Here is a 21,144-nt window from a genome sequence, read left to right on the forward strand (position 1 = left end):
GTTTGCATTACTGGATGAGTTAACTAGCTGCAGAGCCACACATAACAAATGATGGATGTTAAAACTTCTGTTAACATATGAATACAGCCATTGAACTTAGTTGTGTATATCGATGTCTTAATTTTCCTCAGGAAAGATGGGCTAGCTATAACAAATGTAACATGATTCATTAAAGGAGTTCAATTATTTATATTCAGGCTATGAAACTATCTACTTAAAATAAACATAGATTTTTGGTAAATGTGTGCCAGTTTCTTTGCAAATCAAATCAAATCAAATTAAATCAAACCTTTATTGTCAATGCACAGCATGTGTACAATGAAATTGAATAGGAACAGAGAGAGTACTTCTTGGATGCAGCTTGAAGTATCCTAAGACAGGTTTTCAAGTCATATTTCTGAAATACAAGATTTGTTATAGTTTGCAACAGGTTTGCAACAAATAGTTCAATTGTATGTTCAAGATACAGGTAATCTTTGATTTACAACCAGTTACAATAACACTGAAAAAAGTGACATGACCGTTTTTCACACTTATGACCATTGCAGCATCCCCAAGGTCATGTAATCAAAATTTGAGTGCTTGGCAATTGACATGTATTTATGATAGTTGAATTGTCCAGGGGTTATGTGATCACCATTTGTAATGTTCCCAGTTGGCTTCCAACAAGCAAAGTCAATGGGGGAAACCAAATTCAGTTGCATTGTCCAGGGATCATGTGATCACCATTTATAATCTTTCTAGTTGGCTTCCAACAAGCAAAGTCAATGGATGAGTCCAAATTTAACAACTGCAGTGATTTGAAAAATAGTAAAATGAGGAACAACTCACTGCCTTTCCTGGTTTGTTCAGGAAATGGGTGGAGTGATGGCCATTTGGATGTGGGAATTTGTCATCATATCACTATGAGAGGGGGAGTTCCAGAGTCTCCCTCCCAAAAAGGCCATCCCTGAATCCAGTAGTGTTGGTGAATTACTGGCCTGTCTTCAATCTGCCCATTATTGGAAAGGTTGTTGAGTTGATGACATTGCATCAGTTCCACAACACTATAAAGAAAGACCCTACATTCTGTATGGATACAATATTGCTAATTCTCTTAGATAATCTCTTTTCAAGATTTGGATGGGGCTAATACACCCTTATCCCCCTCTTATTAGCCCTTTCATCTACTTTTGGTATCATCAAAATAATATCTTATTGGATTATCTGCAACATTGAATGCTGTTTTGCCATTTCATTTTTCAGTGCATGGTGGGTAATGAGGGGCTGGCTCAGTGGCCCCATGTGTGGGATGCTCTAGGGATCATTCCTCTCTTTCCTGCTTTTTAACATCTATATGAGATCACTGGGAGATATCGTCAGTAAACTGATGATATCCAATGCACATTTCTGCCCCAGGCTGCAAGGGGGATGCTGTTATATTCTTTCCCAGCACTTGGAGATTGCCAGTCTAGCTGAAAACTCAACTCTAATAAATTGGAATGGGTTTCGATATAATGGGAATCGGTCACCACTATAATTGTTCCTTGACAGGCAAGCATTTCCCATCAGGGAACTTGTTCATAACTTGGGGATCCTTCTGAATCTTGTCTGTTGTTGAAACAGTAAGCCATAGCCACAGGGGCCTACATACAGCTTTGATTAATTATTTGCAATCCTGCCTAGGGGAGATGGATCTGGCTAAAGTAACTCATACCCTCATCACCACCCAGTTGGCCTCCTATTATGCACTGTACTTGGGGCTAAAGACTAGGTGGAAATTACAATTAGTCCAAAATGCAGCAGCCAACATACTTTATGATTCTGAATATTGGAATCATATAGCATACCGTATTTTTCGGAGTATAAGACACAACTACCTTTTTTGATTTGTTTTGTTTTATAAATTTTTTTATTTATTTTTTAGACAAAAACACATACAAACATACAATGTATTTTCTTTGAACAGAGTAGTTGGCCGGTTCACAAATTTAACCAGTGTTTAGTCATTTCAATTAAATTTACAATTTCTATATTTCCTTTTTGCCATATTTATTCCTCATCTATTTTTTAAAAAAACCAATATTACCCTTCATCCTCATCTCTAATCTTAATCAAATTCAATTTTTTCCTTCTATTCTATATTATACCCCTTCCCATTGTCATCTATTTTTATAGCCATCCTCACATTAGTTAATTATGTAATATTACAATTGTTTAATACAAATTCAACGTTTTAATATAAATCAATTAGTTATATAACTATCTTTTTTTGTATATTAATCAACATGAACATGAACATTCCAATTATTTCCATTCAATCCAATTTCTTACAAATCAATTAATTATATTTACCAATAATAATAAACCAAATAATTTCCCTCATATATTCCTCCAAACCACAACTTAACCATTTCTGCTTTCAACACAATCTACAATTAATAGTATCTCAATTATTACAATTCCCTAGTTAAATAGAGTTTTCCCCTTATGTTATTCATTTTCACATCTTAAACTCTCCCAATAACACAAATAGTTTTGCCCACATAATCCTCCAAATCACAACTTAATCATTTCTATTTTCTTTACAATATATAATTAAAAACATTTCAATTTCCCTAATTAAATTTAAAAATGTTCTAGCTGTTATCCAAACTACAACTTAATCCTTTTTACTTTCACCACCATATACCATTAAAGGTATTTCAATTGTTACAGTTTATACTTATTCATATTTCTAAAAGAAATAAAAAAAATAAAAACTTATCATTGTCTAGATTTCAAAAATACAAAGACAAATATTCCAATTATTATTCATTTCATTTTTACAATCATGATTTCTCATTTCTTACTACTATTCATATTTCAATTCTAAATATGTATAACATCTTTCATTTCTTTTTATTTTTCTCCTTTCCCATTTTTATTTTTGCCTTTTTCTTTCTCCTTTTTTTCTTTTGTGTTTTAAAATCTTGAACTCTCTTCTTTTGCCCTAAATTTCCCATTGTTTGCACCTACCTTTTTTGGTGAGGAAAAAGAAGAAAAAGAAATCTGCCCTTGCAGATCCCTTAGGTAAGCATTATGGCTTGATGCCTGGATATCTTCAAAACATCTACTCCAATCATTTCTGAATTGACCAGTTAAGTTAAACTGTTATAAACTCAGATTTCTGGAAGATTTATGTTGTTGAAGCAATAAGACTTCTTGTAGTGATCAGACTAACTCCCTTCTTTAGGATGTTTTAGAAACTATTAAGCAGAATTGTTTTAAAGATCCTTTATTTTTATAATGCCATCTTTAATTTGTTTTTATTCATATTTGATCATGTTTCTTTTAGTTTTATTGCAAAGTTTATTCTGTGAATGATTAAAATTTTTTAAAAATATTTTATGTAAGCTGCGAGGAGCCTTATTTTATTGTGGAAAAATAGAAATTTGTTTAATAAATAATGTACATACTACTTGGCTTGATTAATTTGCATTGTATATATGCATTGCCTATAGCAGTGATGGCAAACCTTTTAGAGACTGAATGCCCAAACTGCAACCCAAAACCCACTTATTTATCACAAATGCCAACATGGCAATTTAACCTGAATAATGAGGCTTTAGTTTAGAAAAAACAACTCATATGTGATTAACGTCATACATCTTTTCTCTGAAAAATCCCCCACAATAACAGAGGTTTCAATGAATCAAACTGCTTTTTATTGAAAAGTTAATGTTTGCATTTGGGATGCTTTTGATTAATATGACTTTTGCTGTTGTATGCACGCTGATAATTTTTCTAACCTTGGCTCATACTTCGTAAGTTTGAGAGCAACACATGCAGCACTCAGGTCATCTGTTAGTCCAGGGGTATCAAACTCAATTTCAATCAGGATTGTGGTTGACTTCGGGGGCCGTCATGGCTGTGGCCAGCTCCCACTGCTGCTATGCTTGCTCTCCTTGGCCAGGTTGCTCGTGTGTGTGGGAGGGCAAAGTATGTGGGTCAGAAGGAGGCCCACTCCCTCTCCTTATGAGGAGACCTGGCTTTGTAACCAAAGCAACCTCAGTGATAGGATGGGGGACCACCAGGAGAGGTGAGGAGAGGGGAACAAGGGATGGCAAAAGGCAGCAGGGCTGTTGGCAGTCGAGTGCAAAGGCAGGATTTACCTCAGATCCTCACTCTCTCATTATAATCTCCTTCCTTTCTTCCTTCTCTTCTTTTCCCCCCCCTCTTCATTCTTATTTATTTATTTATTTATTTATTTATTTATTTATTTATTTATTAATCAAATTTCTATACCGCCCTACTCCCGAAGGACTCAGGGTGGTGAACAGCCAAGATAAAATACAGATAATACAAATATTTTAAAAATCCCTTAAAATTATTAAATATTTTGGCCGAAACACAGATTAAAACACCCAATTTATAAAATCACACGAATTAAAAATTTAAAAGAGGAGAGTTAGGCCAGGCCAGCCTGCTGAAATAAAAAAGTTTTGAGAGCACGACGAAACGTACGCAGGTCCGGGATCCTCCATATCTCTGGGGGGAGCTCGTTCCAGATGGTAGGTGCCCCCACAGAGAAGGCTCTCCCCCTGGGGGCCGCCAGTCGACACTGTTTGGCCGACGGCACCCTGTGAAGCCCCTCTCTATGGGACCGTACTGGTAGGTGAGAGGCTATTGGTAGCAGAAGGCGGTCTCGTAAATACCCCGGTCCGATGCCATTCTTTCTTCTTCCTTCACCTCTTTCCTTCTTTTTGCTTCCTTGCTCTTCCCCTCTTTTCTTCTTTTTCTTTGTCATTCCTGTCTTGGGTGCTCAAATGCAAAAGGGGAAACATTTCTCGATGCCTCCTCGCCTTCTGATCAAATGCTACTTTTGCTTGTAGTTTGTGGCCACTTAAAAGACTGAGAACAAACCAGGCTCAGTTGATCCCATGCTTGCATTTCATGGGGGCATCCACAGACTACATTACAGCAAAACTGTCAAAATGATGGCTCTGATAGTTGATCAGAGCTCCTCTGTTTTTTATGTGCAACAGCTTTAGCATTTAAGAACAGAGGTAAGTTAGTTGCTTTTCTATTAATACATAATCCTTAAAATGCTTTCCTGTAGAGACTCTGCCATGGGGGGGCCTAGTGATAGAACAGGCCCTCAAGGCCTCCCCAACCACTAAGATACCTCATGCTTCTCCTTCCCTTCCTGCCACAAGGACTCACTTACCTTGCAAACATCTGTCTCCTCTCTTGTTTGTTTCTTTGCCTTTGAGGAAGGGAGAGGAGAGTTGGCTGGGGAATGCTTTTTGTGCTGAGAATGGACACTCCTGGGTGCTATAATATCGCGCAGATTCAGCCACCCATCCTCTTTTGCCGAGAGTCAGGGTCCCAGAAACTTTTATTCTTGGCGCGAAAAGTGTTTGCCAGTCTCCTGCTCCTCCCCACCAACTACTTTCCACTTAACTACTTAATGAGACCTCTTTGTCCCACGGAACTTTCATGCAAATGGGGCAAGATAGAGAGACAGAGAGAGCAAGAGAGCAATCCAATTGTGTATGTGTGTGTGTATGGGAGAAAGAGCGATCCGTACTTCAGCCAGGGCAACCAAATTCTTGGCAATGGCACGGGCAACACCTGAACAACGAGGCCGGGGGGCGGCGGTTTGGGTATGAAGCAAGGGGAGGGGTGTGGAGCTGCCCCCCAACGCCCTGCATCAGCCTACTTGAGCGCCCTTCCAGCCAAGCACTGAAGCGCTGCAACTGCCACCACAGCGAGAGAGAGGAGGGGGCTTTCCAAACTCTGTGTGTGTATGTGTATGAGAGACAGAGCGTGCGCAATCCCTGCTTTAGTTGGGGCACTCAAGCTGCTGGTAACGGTGGCGGGGAGGAAGAGACAACTGAACAGCGATTTTTCTCCTCGTCCTCCCTATTCAAGTAGTGGCAAGCCCTACGGGACAGCAAGGCCTCTCATTTCTCCCCCGGCACGGCGAATTCCAGCTTCAGTTGGAGCATGCAAGCTGCTGGTGGTGGCAGCCACCTAAGCACCATGATTGCCCCCTCCCCAAGCAGCCTGCCAACCCTGCCTGACCTGCTCCCTGTTGGCTGGGGCAAAGCCTCACCATTCTTCTTGGAGGAGGAGGAGGAAGCCGCCACAGTTTGTGCTCGCTCCTCAGCTGCGGGCTGTCCTCCTTTCCATTGTACCCTCTTCCCGGATCCCATTCCCACCCTGCCAGCCCTCATGTTAGCGAAGGTGGTGTTGGCCATGGCCGGGTTGGGCCAATGTCTTGGGGCGCAGCGATGTGTGCCCACAGAGAGGGCTCTGCGTGCCACCTCTGGCACGTGTGCCGTAGGTTCCCCATCATGGGCCTATAGGAATGCCTATAGTTATAAACTTCTTATGTAGTACAAGGATCATAGCTTTCTGTTCTAAGATTGTCTTAGTATCTTTACACTTCAACATCCTATTGTCTTTCTAGAAAGAATTATCATATTTCTTAACAGTGAAGGTTATTACTGAATTGGTTCCACGGATGAAAATAACTAGTTTTTTTCTTTATAAAAAGAAAAGCCTAATACTTGCTTTAAGCTCTTTCTTGGAAGTTACTTTCAGAAATTTCAGCTGACAGGTTTAAAGTTGAAAGGTCTAAAGTTGAAAGGGCAGTGAAAGGAGTGTGGATGCACAACTTTAGCTAGAACTCCTTTGAGCTGGCTGGCCATTGGTCTTTTGTAAACTAATTTAAATATTTCTAGGGCTGTGGTATTAGTATTTCTTTTTCTCAAGTTTTCTGAACATGGTATTTACTGTGTTCCTTTCTCTCTCTCCTTTTTCCCAGTTCATATTAGTTCAGGTGTTTCATTTTATCAATGCCATTTTAGCAGCTTCAACTGCTGAATAATATTAAAATACCATCATTTTATTTTTGTTTATCATAAGGAATTATTATAATGCTCTTTCATTTTATTCTTGTCTGTTTTCTCCATTAATCTCTTGTGCCTGTTTACTTTTATGTATTTACTTAAACAATTTATACGGTCTCTCACCATGCAGCAGTTAACTCTAAGCCACTAACATTAAGTAAACAAAATAGTTATTATTTTTAATTATTGTTAATTGTTTAGATCATTACATGCTAACAATCAATATTCAGCTCACCAGATGCCCAAAGAAAACCATTTATTTTTACAGTCAAATTAAATAGAAACAGGGCTCACTTAACCCTTTAGCTCGAATACTTGAGAGTGAAGTCAGATCTTTAAAGCCTTGCAGAAGACCAACAGGATTGCAGCCTTACAAATCTCAGGGGAAATACTGTTTTGCATGACAAAGAAGGCAAGTTGTCACTGCTTAATAGAAGAGATCCAGAGCACACCCATCTTATCAAACCTGCTGGGATGAACAGAAAAGATTGGAGGCAAATGGTATCTATAGATAACTTGCTCTGTACCATATAAGGCAGGGCTGTCAAAATCGCGGCCCGCGGACTGGATGCGTCACACGCTGGCCACGCCCATGCCGAGTTTACTGAAGGGAAAAAAAGGCCCGATACATCACATGAAGCCGCTGTGATGACGTGAGTTTGACACCCCTGATGTAAGGCTTTATAGGTGACAATCAGCACCTTGAATTGTACCTGGTGCAGCTCATAGAGCAGTGATGTTGTATGCATATATCTTGACAGGACTCAAACTTTCTGTGGATAATTGATGTCAACCCTTTGATGTAGGCAAGGTTGGAAATGCTCCACAAGATTTACTGAAATGTTACTGTATGGATATAAATGATAGAAACCACCTTTTGAATGTCATACAGCATTTTTCCTTCCCTGTCTTTTATACCAAAAAGTGTTAACGTAGAGCAGGGGTCTCCAAGCAAAGCTGGCTGAGGAATTCTGGGCATTGAAGTCCGCAAGTCTTAAAGTTGTCAAGTTTGGACAGCCCTGAATTGTAGAACTTTAATTTTTGTAGCACATTTTCTTGTTTCCCTGGGCTGAACTCATATTTTATTAATTTCGTTTGTTTATTACTCCAAGGTAATTTCTGTGGTTCTCATTCACATAGACATTCTCTCCTTGATATTCTTGCATGTTTGTCTTCTCCATCATATTTTTCTTTACCTAGAACCTAATATTGTTAAGAGATAATTGAAATAAGATATTGTTCACTATCTTGCATCAGTTTAAAATATGGCAATGGAAAACCTGAATTAGAGTTTGAGTGTTATAATTGATTAGGTGAATTGATTGGGTGAACTAAAACTGAATCCTGTGGTGCATTGTGGGAAGCATACAAGTGTGTACCTAACAGAGCTGGTAAACAGGCAGCCAAGCTGCAGTAGAATTGTAGTCTGGTTAATATAACAATGCCATACGCTAATACTAAATAATAATAGCTTAGAAAGCAATTAGGTAGAATTGCTTCTAAAAGTCTTATGAGACAGCTTATTTTAGACAGTGTTTTTAAATGTGACAAGTCAGCATTGTTACAATGGAGGAAGCTCCTGGTATTCTGCTAAAATAGACAATATTTTAAAAAGTTGCAGCTTATTTTTGCAGTTTTCTGGAGGGTCTCAGGAGGTTGTATGATGTGACAATCTCACTAGGCAGTGGTGTTTTGTAGTTTTTTGTTTAAATGTTGGAAGGTTTCCAACTTTCATCCCTATTTTTAAGTTTTTAATATTTCTATTTAAGATTTTTAAAAAAGAAATATGGAAACAAATACAAACTTATATAAAGTAAAAGAAATAAATAAAAAGCAACTAGAAGAAAACTGAAAATGCAAGAAAGGGAAAAAGAAAAAGAAAAAGAAAAAGAAAAAGAAAAAGAAAAAGAAAAAGAAAAAGAAAAAGAAAAAGAAAAAGAAAAAGAAAAAGAAAAGATACAAAGAAGTAGCTTCAGTTCAATTATAAATTTATCTCTTACTCCGTGGTTGCAACTTTCTTCATTCTATAATTTATCCTATCTAATCATCAAAACCATAAATCGTAAGTTCCTCTTTTGCTGTCCCTAAAGATTTCTAGCCAACACTTTGTGTGGATATTTTCTTTGATTAAAGAAATCAACTTTTCAGCAAGTTTTATTGTCTTCACCAACCATTCCTCCTTTGTGAATACTAAATCTTTCTATCTTTGTACATACAATAAAGTTGCTCATGTACAAAAACAAAGTTGCATGATTTTTTTCCAACTGTTTGTCACATACTTCAGTGTATGTATTTAAATCCAAAATTTTCTAGCTTTTTTACGCATCCATCAAACATGATGAAATGTTCCCTTCTTGTTGAGATTTCCAACATAAATGAGATGTTTTTATATATTCAAGACAGCTTGATGATATTTACCAACAATACATCATTTTATAAAATTCTCCTTAAAATGATAACATAGTGTAAATTTCAGTTCTTTCCACAACATATTTTCCCATTGTCCTATTTGTATATTATTGTAATCAAATTTTTACTCCTCTTTATCATACATTCTTTCACTTATTCTTCTGTTTCACACATCAAGAAAAGTTTATGTTTTATCAATTATATGTTCATCACTTGTATACAATTCTATTCAAACTCAGTCTAACAATGTTCAAAATCATAAATTCTTTTGTCTACTTTAAATCTTTCTAATAATTGAAAATAAGAGAACCATTGACGTCTGTCTGCCTGCCTGCCTGCCTGCCTGCCTGCCTGCCTGCCTGCCTGCCTGCCTACCTACCTACCTATCTACCTATCTATCTATCTATCTATCTATCTATCTATCTATCTATCTATCTATCTATCTATCTCATATTTATGTAGCTGCCCATTTTACAAAAAGTGACTCTGGGTGATATACAACAATCAATGAAAACAACAAATATATAAAAATAATTATAAACATATAAAATTATTATAAATTAAAAATGCTACCAAATTAAAATATACAAACCATAAGTAAAAAGGTCAACCTTTGTGGAGCCATCTGGTTCTGTGGAATGGTGGTAAAGCTAGGTCTCAAGGTTTTGCCGGCATATAGTTCAGAGTGATAATGAGGAAGAAGCTAATGTAACTTTAGGGGGGAGGGGGATATTCCATAAGGTGGGTATTGCAGTAGAGAAGACCTGCCTCCTGAATGTAGGTCTCTGGCAGATGATAACTGTAACATGCCTTCTCTAACCCTTCTCTTCTAAATCTAATTGGACAGACAGATGTAATCAGGGAGAGGTCATCTATGCATGCCATCAGGGGTGTCAAACTCGATCGCATTGCAGATCAGATCGTGACATATCGCAATGTTTTTTGCCTTTGCAGAGCCGGCGTGAGCATCGCCTGCATGGGCCATATCCAGCCTGCGGGCTGCCAGTTTGACAAGCCTGTATGCCAGGAATATCTCTGTCACCAGTTCATCTCTTGATTTATTTTACATTTCCTTGACAAAATTCTCCTGTCTCATGATAAATTAGCTATTTGTGTTTTGCTATTATTACATTATAAAATGCTTCATATGTTGCAAGTCACAAAGATGATTCTTACTTTTTTTTTTTTTTTTTGATGAACAGTACATTTCAAAGATTGGGTCATTTTGCTGCTGAAATTTGGTATGTACACCCAGGATCCTGTCCTACTCAACATCTTCACCTTATTTGACGCCTTCAGATTCCTGTTCTATAGCACATTTAGATATGTCACATAGTACAAAATGTTTTCTTTCTGTCAACCATATCTAGAAGGTCATGCAAATGTGTTGTTGTTTAACATTTAAGTTATTAACCTGGAGATGCCCAGAGAATTCCATTTTGTCCATTGGATTATTCCATGCCTACAGGAACTACTGGGATAGATGATCTTAAGGTTTAGAGCTGTTGCCATTTATATTTCTCCCTGCTTTCTCACAGCTGATTCCTTTGGCATGCCTCAGTTCAATTACGGACTAGATAAGAATAAATAAATAAAAATCAAATCTTAATAAGATGGAGATACTTTTGAAAAAAAACGCCACAATCTGGAATTCAATTTTAGCCTGCTATGAATGAGGTTGCATTCTCCTTGGAAAAGCAGGTTTGCAATCTGCGATATTTGACTGTTTCTGGATCTCCATGTAGTGGCAGTGGGAAGGAATGCATATCCACATTTACATTTAGTTATGTTAGTAGCAAATATTTTAATTATATTAAGTTTGATAGCTACAGGTGCTCTATTTATAATAAAGTTATAATTGAAGAACCTCTGAAAACTTCAGTCATTGCAAAATATAGTAGCTAGGTTGCTAAGTGGTAATGATGCAGAATCATCTTATTTCCAGATTGAAAAATGTGTACTGGTCGATTCCTCCCTAAAATGGTTGCTGAATGATAGGAACTTTTCTTTTTCCTGCTGACAATCTGCCAATTTTGCTGTCAAAACTGGTTCTTTGGCAGAGCTGCTCCCTGGATTTGAATGGGAACACTTAGGAATGACTCAAGATAGCTGTTGGATGTCTGTGGATCCACCTGGGAAGGGGAGTCTTGAAGATTCCAGTTCCCTCTGGGAGTTATGAGAAAGTCATGGGCATCTGTCTTTTCTCCCAGCAGTTCATTTTCTTAAGAATGTTTGGATTTTAACTTCACTTTTTGAAGCTTTTGTTTTATTTTTATTTTTAATCTCTGAAAGTTGACCAGCTAATTGAATAGTGATTTATTTTACCCCACTGCTGGACTTCTGTTTTTTTTTTTCTCTTTCCCTTTGATTTATGTTGTTGTTCTGAATAACTTCTGCTTTTTTATAAGCAAAGCACGGCTTGGGATAGTGAAAGTATTTTTATTTTATTTACATCTATATTGGACTTTTATTAATTTGTAAAATGCTTGGAGCTTATCTTTTTAATTCTTTTAATTTTTGATCAAAATATCCAAAAATATCCTGTTTTATAGTTATTTTTTCATTCTGAGGTTTCCTATGTTTGTTATCTATCGTTGCCAAGTTATACAGAGCAATGATGTATCATGATAAAGCTTTTTTAAAAAAGTTTGTTGAAATGATAATGGTTGTGAAATGATTCATCTAACCATAGATAAATTCTCACAAAAGGAATGTGATCTGAAAGCATTAGATTCATTGGAAAGAAATATGAACTCCATAGACTTAGTCTCTTAATGCTTTTTCAAGAGGCAACTGGACTTTCTGATTTTTCTTTAGACATTTTGCTTCTCATCCAAGAAGCTTCTTCAGGTCTGTTTCTTGGACGAGAAGTGAAACATCTTAAAAAAAATAAAGTCCAGTTGCCTCTTGAAAAAGCACCTTTGGGGCAACCATGACCTGGATGATTAAGAATCTCCCTAGACACCTATATACTTAGAATTCACAGATTTAGAGCTTTTGAGTTGATTTCACATGCCTCTCTGACGTTCAAGCTGAATTTGTTTACAACAGCAGAAACCTGACTGCGTGGAGAAGTGACAAATTACTTTTCTCTAAGAAGATTAAGGAAGATTGGGAAATGGATTTATCACATTAAACTGCAAAACAATTCCATCTGGATTTTTTGGGGAATGTAGACCAATTTTGGAGATTGGATTTATCAATTGCTGCCTGGTTAAATATAATAAGAGATGGTATTAAGAAATAAACATGAATATATGATCTAGGACAAATCACTGTTATCTTTTGGACGATTTGCGATAGATAAGATGCCATGGTAAATTTTCAACTTGATAATAGTAACAGTTTGTTAACAGTTTTGAAACTTTAATCTTGCCTTTCTTATTATTTTTGTTCTTCCTGTTAACTATTTGCTCATTAATATAGTATATAGGTTACTATATACTATATGCAGTATATAATGTATATAATACAGGCTAATAAATAGATTTAGTATTGCAAGTAGATTTAGTATTTAAAGATTTGAGGGGGGCTGTTTGCAAAGGGTGAAAATTAATATTATTATATATTAATCAGAATTCAATTAGGGGAGATAATATGTGTTAAGTTTTTTTTTAAAGCAGTTTTTTAAAGTCTTGTTTTATGTTCTTTTTGTCTGTTCTTTGAAAAAAAAATTTTTTTAATTTTCTGTTTGTATTTTGTATTTTAACTAATTTTTTGTATAAAATAAAACTAGAAAGAAAAAAAGTTATTTTCAGAATTCAAGTTATTCATTTTAGCATAAACTTTAAACATATTAGGATCTGAGTAGCTGGGAGATCATTTATTCTCATTATGAGCTTGCTTGGATATTAATATGGTGGCGCAGCAGACTAAAGCACTGTTATTAACGTCAGCTGCCTGCAATTACTGCAAGTTCAAATCTCACCAGACTCAAGGTTGACTCAGCCTTCCATCCTTTCTAAGGTAGGTAAAATGATGACCCGGATTGTGGGGGCAATAAGCTGACTTTGTATAAATATACAAAAGTATGAAGGCTATTGCTTAATGCATTGTAAGCCGTCCTGAGTCTCCGGAGAAGGGTGGCATATAAATCAAATAATAATAATAATAATAATAATAATAATAATAATAATAATAATAATAATATAAATAAAAAATAAATAAAAGCCTTCTTAAAGCTATCCCTATTTTCAAAAATGTGCTTGTTGGACATATGGGAAAGAACTTTTCTCTATATGGCCATCAATCCATGAAAGACCTGAACTTCCATTCTTTTCATCAAGAGGTCATAGAAAAGATTGCAACTCCTCTTTAACAAGATTTTTGGCACTTAATTGACAGTAATTGTAGATAACATTTTATTTTATTGGATTGTTTTGAATGCCATATTGATAAAAATATTACTTTAGAAAAATAAATAAATAACAATGCTTTCATTTCTTCACATGTACAAATATTTTTTTGTTATTTAGTCCTCATTTTTCATATCATTTTACTTTAACTTTCTCATTTTTCTAGAGCACTTTGACTTCACAAGCAAAATGCTTGACTTTGTTGCCCCTTGGAACTGTTAACTCCTCATCTCTCAATTCTCAAAAAATCGTAAGTCAGTGTGGGCCTCCAGTTGTTACCATTACACATCACAAATCTCCTGTGGTAGCCCGAAAAACCAAACCTCAGTACCCCGGCCAGCTTCATGGAGTCAGAGAAGTAAGAATTATGTGAAATTCTTCTATGGGTGAAAATGTGATGTAATCTCTGGAGTACATGGTTACATAATTATTTAGACCTTTTTTCTTCTTAGTACTATATGATACTATAAAATTTAACACTAATAATTTGTCTTAATGGTTGAAATTCTTACAAGCTAAGAACTTACAACTAAAGAACTTACAACTTTTACTAAGTTGTATTGGTAAAGGATTTATGTAAAGCAAATGTTTTGAAGTGTTTTGGGCTGCTAAACTTAATTGGAGTTTCAAGTGCATTTTAGGGATATTCTCACAAAATCTCTGCCTTGGTAAGACTGGACAATCATAAAATAAAAAAACAGGTCCTATATTTGTATGTGTGTATTCATTCTTTTTGGAGGGAAAAAAAGTGTCCCATTGTGGCAGCTTGCAGGTTATGTGAGAGATTTAAACCCTAATTCTGTAGATTTTACATTTTTAAAAAGATGAATCTTTGTCTTTCAGTATTAGACATTTATAATAATAATGTTCAGTATTTGATGAAGGAAGAAACTAGAATAATGTGGATTCAATTTAATATTTTGCCTTTGAGGCAGAATTATATGCTTTCATGGATTTGTCAAATACTATTCTGTTTCAAATGTCCTTATGTTTTCAAACTTCAAAAGAAAAAAACCCAACCAAACTGCAATTATTGTTTTCCAATGCAAAGTAATGAACATGTAATGGTAATTATTTCTTAAAAAGGGAAAGCCTCAACAGTGAAACTTTTTGCTAATGGAATTGTGGCTTGAATACTTCATAAAGAGTCAAAACATTGAGGTTATTGATGGTAAATTTTTAAATATAATGGGAAAAACTTTAACAAAATTTTTGAAAGGATTTGCATTTGATACATTACATAACAGTTGAATTTCAAACCTACCACATAATGTACCAAGGTTTGGGTAAGGCAATTCTCTTTTATATAAATTTTGTGTCTTTGCTATTTTCCGTTAGTCCAATTTCTTATAAAATAATCAAATTATAAGTTGTGCTAACATACCTTATAATTGGATTTGAAATTTTAAAGTTGTTAGGGTACCTAACTAAGTTAGGTTGCCTCTCTTAAAAATCAAAGCTATATATTATGACTACTTAAATTCAGGCTTTATAGAATGTTATCTACTTAGTAGTACAGTGTTGGCAGTTGAAGTTAGATTAAATATGTCAGCAACATATCAAGGCAGTAGCTATTATGTCAGTTGTTATTGTTTTAATGCAGGGTGAAGATGAGCGGCATTATTTGTTGGCTGGTAATGATTTTTAAATTAGAATGTATCATGCATGTTCTCATAAGAAGCTGTCTATAACCAAAATAATTGGTAATGTAGAGATAGCCAATAAGAAAGCATCTGTTTTCCAGATGAGAGACTGTTAAGATGGCTTCCTGCTACCTGTCTAGTTCTCAGAATAGTTTCTACTAACCTAGCTCAATTTTATCTGTTTTTTCGTTTAAGGATGCTTATGGAATCTGTGTTGTTCCAGATAGGTTTTTGGAAATAAAGATCATGCCAAATCTGATTTTTTTTTTAAAAAAAACAAAGGTTCTTAAACTTTTTCTGTTGCACTGCATTTAGTATAATCTTACATCCATTAAGTACTCCTTAAAAATCCAAACACCAAAATGAACACAAATGAACAATAAAAAAAATACAATGAAACTTTGGGGAAGTTGGTTTTATTGTAACAATATGCAGGTAAAAGGTATTTCATACCACCTTTGAACTCTATATGCATCTAATTATAATCTTTGTATACATTTTGATTCTGAGAAACACTTTCTAGGGGTAATGAAGAAACCAATCTCGCTACCTAGTAACAGCATTCTCCCAATTGTTAGACCAAGATGCAGCCTTTACACATACATTAAACCGATTGCCCAATCCACTCCATACATAAGCAAACCATATCCAGATTTTAACAGTTTCCCATTCTTTACTATTATAATAAAGAATAGTAAAAGAAATTACTATTTTTTTCTATCTTTTCGAAGTGTTTATGAGTTTATCACTGTATTTGTATTAAAATCTTTGTAATAGTTCTTTTAGCATTTTCTCACTTCATTTCATTCCAAATCATTATGAATCTTTATTTTTAGTTTTAGTCATTGTACTATGGGCACATTTAACTTTCTCCACATATTTCATAGCACTTTTTATTTCCATCAGAGTTGCCCTTTCTCTCCTTTTAAGTGTTTCTGTTCTCTTTTAGTATATTTTTTGTAACCATGTTTTACCTATTTTCACATTATATAACTCTCTGTTATCCTCATTTCTGCAGCATTCTCTTATATATATATATGTTGCATCATTCACAGTCTCTTTTACTTCATCATTTCACCAAGGATCCATTTTCATACTTGCCATTAGATTAAGTTCTCTGACTTCTATGACATTCTGTAATGTAATTCTCTTTACTCTGTTCCAAGCAATTTCCACATTCTTTATCCTTGCATTCATTTTCTGTTTATTCACTTGGGAAATTAATCTGTCCTTCAATACTTTTTTTATAAAGGACTCTAATTTGCTTATCCATTAGACAGCTTTTGCTATATTTTACTTCTTATTCAATTATATTGCATTATATTGCATCTCGAGAATGGGATGCCCTGGAATTAACTTTTTGTGAAATTAGATTTTGTATTTATATAAATTTAAATAAAATATATATTTGCAGATTATGGCCCAAGTGGAAGGACAACAGAAGAATCTTGTGCAAAGCATTGAATCCCTTCCAGGTTCTGGTTCTCTTTCTGCCTTTGATCAAGACTTGCTGCTTTTAAAAGCTACCTCTGCTGCTGCTCTCAGTTGCCTGGGAGAATGCCTGCATTTGCTTCAACAGAATATAAGCCAAGTGAGCGCACCCCGGAACAGGACATTACCTTCAGGTGTGTAAAGTTGGCTGGTTTCTTTCTTTCATTTTGTCCCTTACAGCCCATGTGGTAATTGTAGTTGCCATATGACTAGAGTTTTCCAGCTACATGGTAGATGAAAACTTCATGTGGTTTTTAGTCAAAATATATCAAAAGGGGATCATGGAAACTCAGTGAATAACAAACTATGCCAATATTAAAATTTATTTTTAGCTTGAGAATAACATGAAAGTCATTTAAACAGTATTTACCGTATTTTCCGGCGTATAAGACGACTGGGCGTATAAGACAACCCCCAAATTTTCCTGTTAAAATATAGGGTTTGGGCTATACTCGCCGTATAAGACTACCCCTCTTCCAACGCACACCAAATAAAAATTAAAAAAACATCAACTGGCTCACCCACAATGTAAAAGCAGCTGTGCTAGACCCAAAATGGCCCCTGAAACAAGCAGGAATCTCACACAGCCACAAAAAGCCACAAAAAACAACTTTCACACTTTACACACACACAACACAACACAACACAACTGGCTCATCCACAATGTAAAAGCAGCTGTGCTAGACCCAAAATGGCCCCTGCAACAAGTAGGAACCTCACACAGCCACAAAAAGCCCAAAAACCCAACTTTCACACTTTACACACACAAAATTCCACATACAGCTTTGTGAGATTTTGTGTGTTTGTGTAGTTAGAGTGAAACACTACAGAAACACACTAAATCTCAGAAAGCTGCACAAATATTATTTTATTTTATTTTATTTTTATTTTTATATGAAAGCTAAATTTAAAACTTCCTAAACTTTAAATGGCTAGGTCTAAAAAAGAACAACTAAAAAAAAACCCAATTAACTATTTTTTTTTTAAAGATCCCAAAGGGGAAAAAAACTTACCCAATAGAACAGGGGTCTCTAACCTTGGCAACTTTAAGACTTGTAGACTTCAACTCCCAGAATTCCTCAGCCAGCTTTGTTTTGCTGGCTGAGGAATTCTGGGAGTTGAAGTCCACAACTCCCTGCCTGCTTGATTGCAGGCAGGGAGTTGCTTGCTGATGGAATGGATTCAGGCAAGCGAAGCAAGGCAAGCAGCTAAGGCAGTGGTTCTCAACCTTCCTAATGCCGCGACCCTTTAATACAGTTCCTCATGTTGTGGTGATCCCCAACAATAAAGTTATTCCTAAAACCATCAAAAATATGTGTTTTCCGATGGTCTTAGGCCAGGGGTCCCCAACCTTTTGGACCTCAGGGACCATCAACTTCATAATTTTAAATTTTGCGGACCACTAATACAAATCCAGTGCACTGCTTGCTGAAGCACCTGGACTCCCAGTACGGGATGGGGTCCTTCAGGCACTCTCCCTCCTGTCTGTCTCTCTCTCTCTGTCTCCCACTCTTTCTCTCTCATTCTCTCTTTCTCTCTCTCTCATTTTTGCTCTCTCTCTCTCCCTCTGTTTCTTTCTCTCCCACTCTTTCTCATTCTCTCTTTCTCTCTCCCCCTCTCTCATTCTCTTTCTCTCTCCCCCTCTCATTCTTTCTTTCCCCCACTCTTTCTCTCTCTCCCCCTCATTCTCTTTCTCCCCCCTCTTTCTCATTTTCTCTCTCTCTCTCTCATTCTCTCTCTGATTCTTTGATTCTCTTTGATTCTCTGTCTCTTTCTCTGTCTCTCATTCTCTCTCTCTCTCTCTCTCTCTGATTCTCTCTGTCTCTGTCTCTTTCTCTCATTCTCTTTCATTCTGTCTTTCTCTCTCTTTCTCTCTGTCTCACTCTGATTCTCTCTCATTCTCTGATTCTTTGATTCTCTTTGATTCTGTCTCTTTCTCTGTCTCTCATTCTCTCTCTCTCACTCTCTCTCTCTGATTCTCTCTGTCTCTTTCTCTCATTCTCTTTCATTCTGTCTTTCTCTCTCTTTCTCTGTCTCACTCTGATTCTCTCTCTCTCATTCTCTCTTTCATTCTTTGTCTCTTTCTCTCTCTGTCTCATTCTGATTCTCTCTCTTTCTCTCTCATTCTCTCTCTCTCTCTCATCTCATGGGCCAGCCAGTGTCTTGGGGCTGAGAGGAAGTCAAGCATCTCCCTGAGAGACTGAGGGCCGAAAGAAGTGTGGGAGCGAAGCACTACTTGAACTTGTGCGGCATGAGCATTCGCCTTGGTATATTTGCGCCAGCCGATGGCCAAGGCAGCCCTCATCTGTCTGCTGAAAGTGCAGCATCAGGATTCTGCCTTGCTATATTTGCGGCGCAAGGCAGCCTTTGTTTCCTGCTGCTTGGGACTCAGAGCGGTAAATAGCGTCTGATCCGGAGAGCAGCTGGATTTTGCTCTCTAATCCGGATGCCAGATCGGCCCCCTGCAAACTCTCGTCTCTCGAGGAGCGCCCCTGAAGCGGGGCTGGAAACTTTGGTTGGACTGTTTGAGAGAGGAGAGCTTGCAGGGGGGCGATTTGGTGTCTGCAATGGAGAGCGGCATCCGGCTTTTTCTCTCCGCTGTAAGAGCGCTGTAAGAGCGGCAGCCCTCATCTCCTAATGCTTGGGACTCGGACCGGTAAATGGTGACTGGTCCGGGGAGCAGCTGGATTTTGCAGTCCCAAGCATTAGGAGATGAGGGCTGCCACTCTTACAGCGCTCTTACAGCGGAGAGAAAAAGCCGGGTGCCACTCTCCATTGCAGACATGAGATCGCCCCCCTGCAAGCTTTCCTCTCTCAAGCAGTCCAACCAAAGTTTCCAGCCCCGCTTCAGGGAGCGCTCCTCGAGAGACGAGAGTTTGCAGGGGGCTGATTTGGCATCTGGATTAGAGAGCAAAATCCAGCTGCTCTCCGGACCAGTCACCATTTACCACTCCAAGTCCCAAGCATTAGGAGATGAGGGCTGCCACTCTTACAGCGCTCTTACAGCGGAGAGAAAAAGCCTGATGCCGCTCTCCATTGCAGACATGAGATCGCCCCCCTGCAAGCTTTCCTCTCTCAAGCAGTCCAACCAAAGTTTCCAGCCCCGCTTCAGGGAGCGCTCCTCGAGAGACGAGAGTTTGCAGGGGGCCGATTTGGCATCTGGATTAGAGAGCAAAATCCAGCTGCTCTCCGGACCAGTCACCATTTACCACTCCGAGTCCCAAGCATTAGGAGATGAGGGCTGCCGCTCTTACAGCGCTCTTACAGCGGAGAGAAAAAGCCGGATGCCGCTCTCCATTGCAGACATCAGATCGCCCCCCTGCAAGCTCTCCTCTCTCAAGCAATCCAACCAAAGTTTCCAGCCCCGCTTCAGGGAGCGCTCCTCGAGAGACGAGAGTTTGCAGGGGGCCGATTTGGCATCTGGATTAGAGAGCAAAATCCAGCTGCTCTCCGGACCAGTCACCATTTACCACTCCGAGTCCCAAGCATTAGGAGATGAGGGCTGCCGCTCTTACAGCGCTCTTACAGCGGAGAGAAAAAGCCGGATGCCGCTCTCCATTGCAGACATGAGATCGCCCCCCTGCAAGCTCTCCTCTCTCAAGCAATCCAACCAAAGTTTCCAGCCCCGCTTCAGGGAGCGCTCCTCGAGAGACGAGAGTTTGCAGAGGGCCGATTTGGCATCCGGATTAGAGAGCAAAATCCAGCTGCTCTCCGGATCAGACACCATTTACCACTCTGAGTCCCAGGCAACAGAAGAGGAGGGCTGCCTTGCGCCACTCCTGACACAAATATACCAAGGCGGAATGCTGTTGCCGTACAAATGAAAGTAGTGCTTCACTCCCACAGCTTCCAGCCATCGCAAACGCCGCTTCTTCCCGCTTCTGCCGCCCCCTCCCCCACCGCCACAACAGCACCATTCATTCCGGATGGCGAGGGCTGCGCTCGTTTTTCTGTATTGCACCACCTGCAAAACCCCTGTGAAAGGGTTGTTTGGCCCCCAACCACTGAGCTAAGGTAAGCAAGCCAGAGGGGGAAAAGTTTTTCCCTTCTCCGTGGCTCTGGCGGTCCCAGCTGAATTGCCTGATTAGCAGGCAAAGCTGGGATCATCAGAGCTTAGATCGCCAGAGCCATTTAAGGCTCGTCAGTCTTTCGGGCTGGTCTGCCTGGTTACAGGAGAATGACACCCGGTGTATAAGACGACCCCCGACTTTTGAGAAGATTTTCATGTGTTAAAAAGTCGTCTTATACGCCGGAAAATACGGTATACATATCCCTGAGAGAGAAAATCATAAAGATGTTTTTGCCAATAATATATGAATATATATTATTTTTGACATTAGATTAATTCAAAGAACTATAATGAAGATG

General features: G+C 37.9%; 1 protein-coding gene across 2 annotated transcripts in view; it reads left to right on the forward strand.

Moving 5' to 3' along the window:
* Nucleotides 1-21,144, forward strand: part of OSBPL10 (oxysterol binding protein like 10) — a 114,138-nt gene that overhangs the window by 49,433 nt on the left and 43,561 nt on the right. For both annotated transcript variants that reach the window (XR_015734274.1, XM_034403952.3), the window contains exons 4-5: nucleotides 13,809-14,000; nucleotides 16,700-16,910. Coding sequence is in view for 1 of the 2 variants with exons in the window: in XM_034403952.3 (XP_034259843.1) it covers nucleotides 13,809-14,000; nucleotides 16,700-16,910 (403 nt within the window). In the remaining variant the exon portion in view is untranslated. The remainder of the gene's footprint in view (nucleotides 1-13,808; nucleotides 14,001-16,699; nucleotides 16,911-21,144) is intronic.

This window comes from Pantherophis guttatus, chromosome 4, assembly GCF_059756535.1.
Source record: "Pantherophis guttatus breed Tessera chromosome 4, ASM5975653v1, whole genome shotgun sequence".
Taxonomy (NCBI): domain Eukaryota; kingdom Metazoa; phylum Chordata; class Lepidosauria; order Squamata; family Colubridae; genus Pantherophis; species Pantherophis guttatus.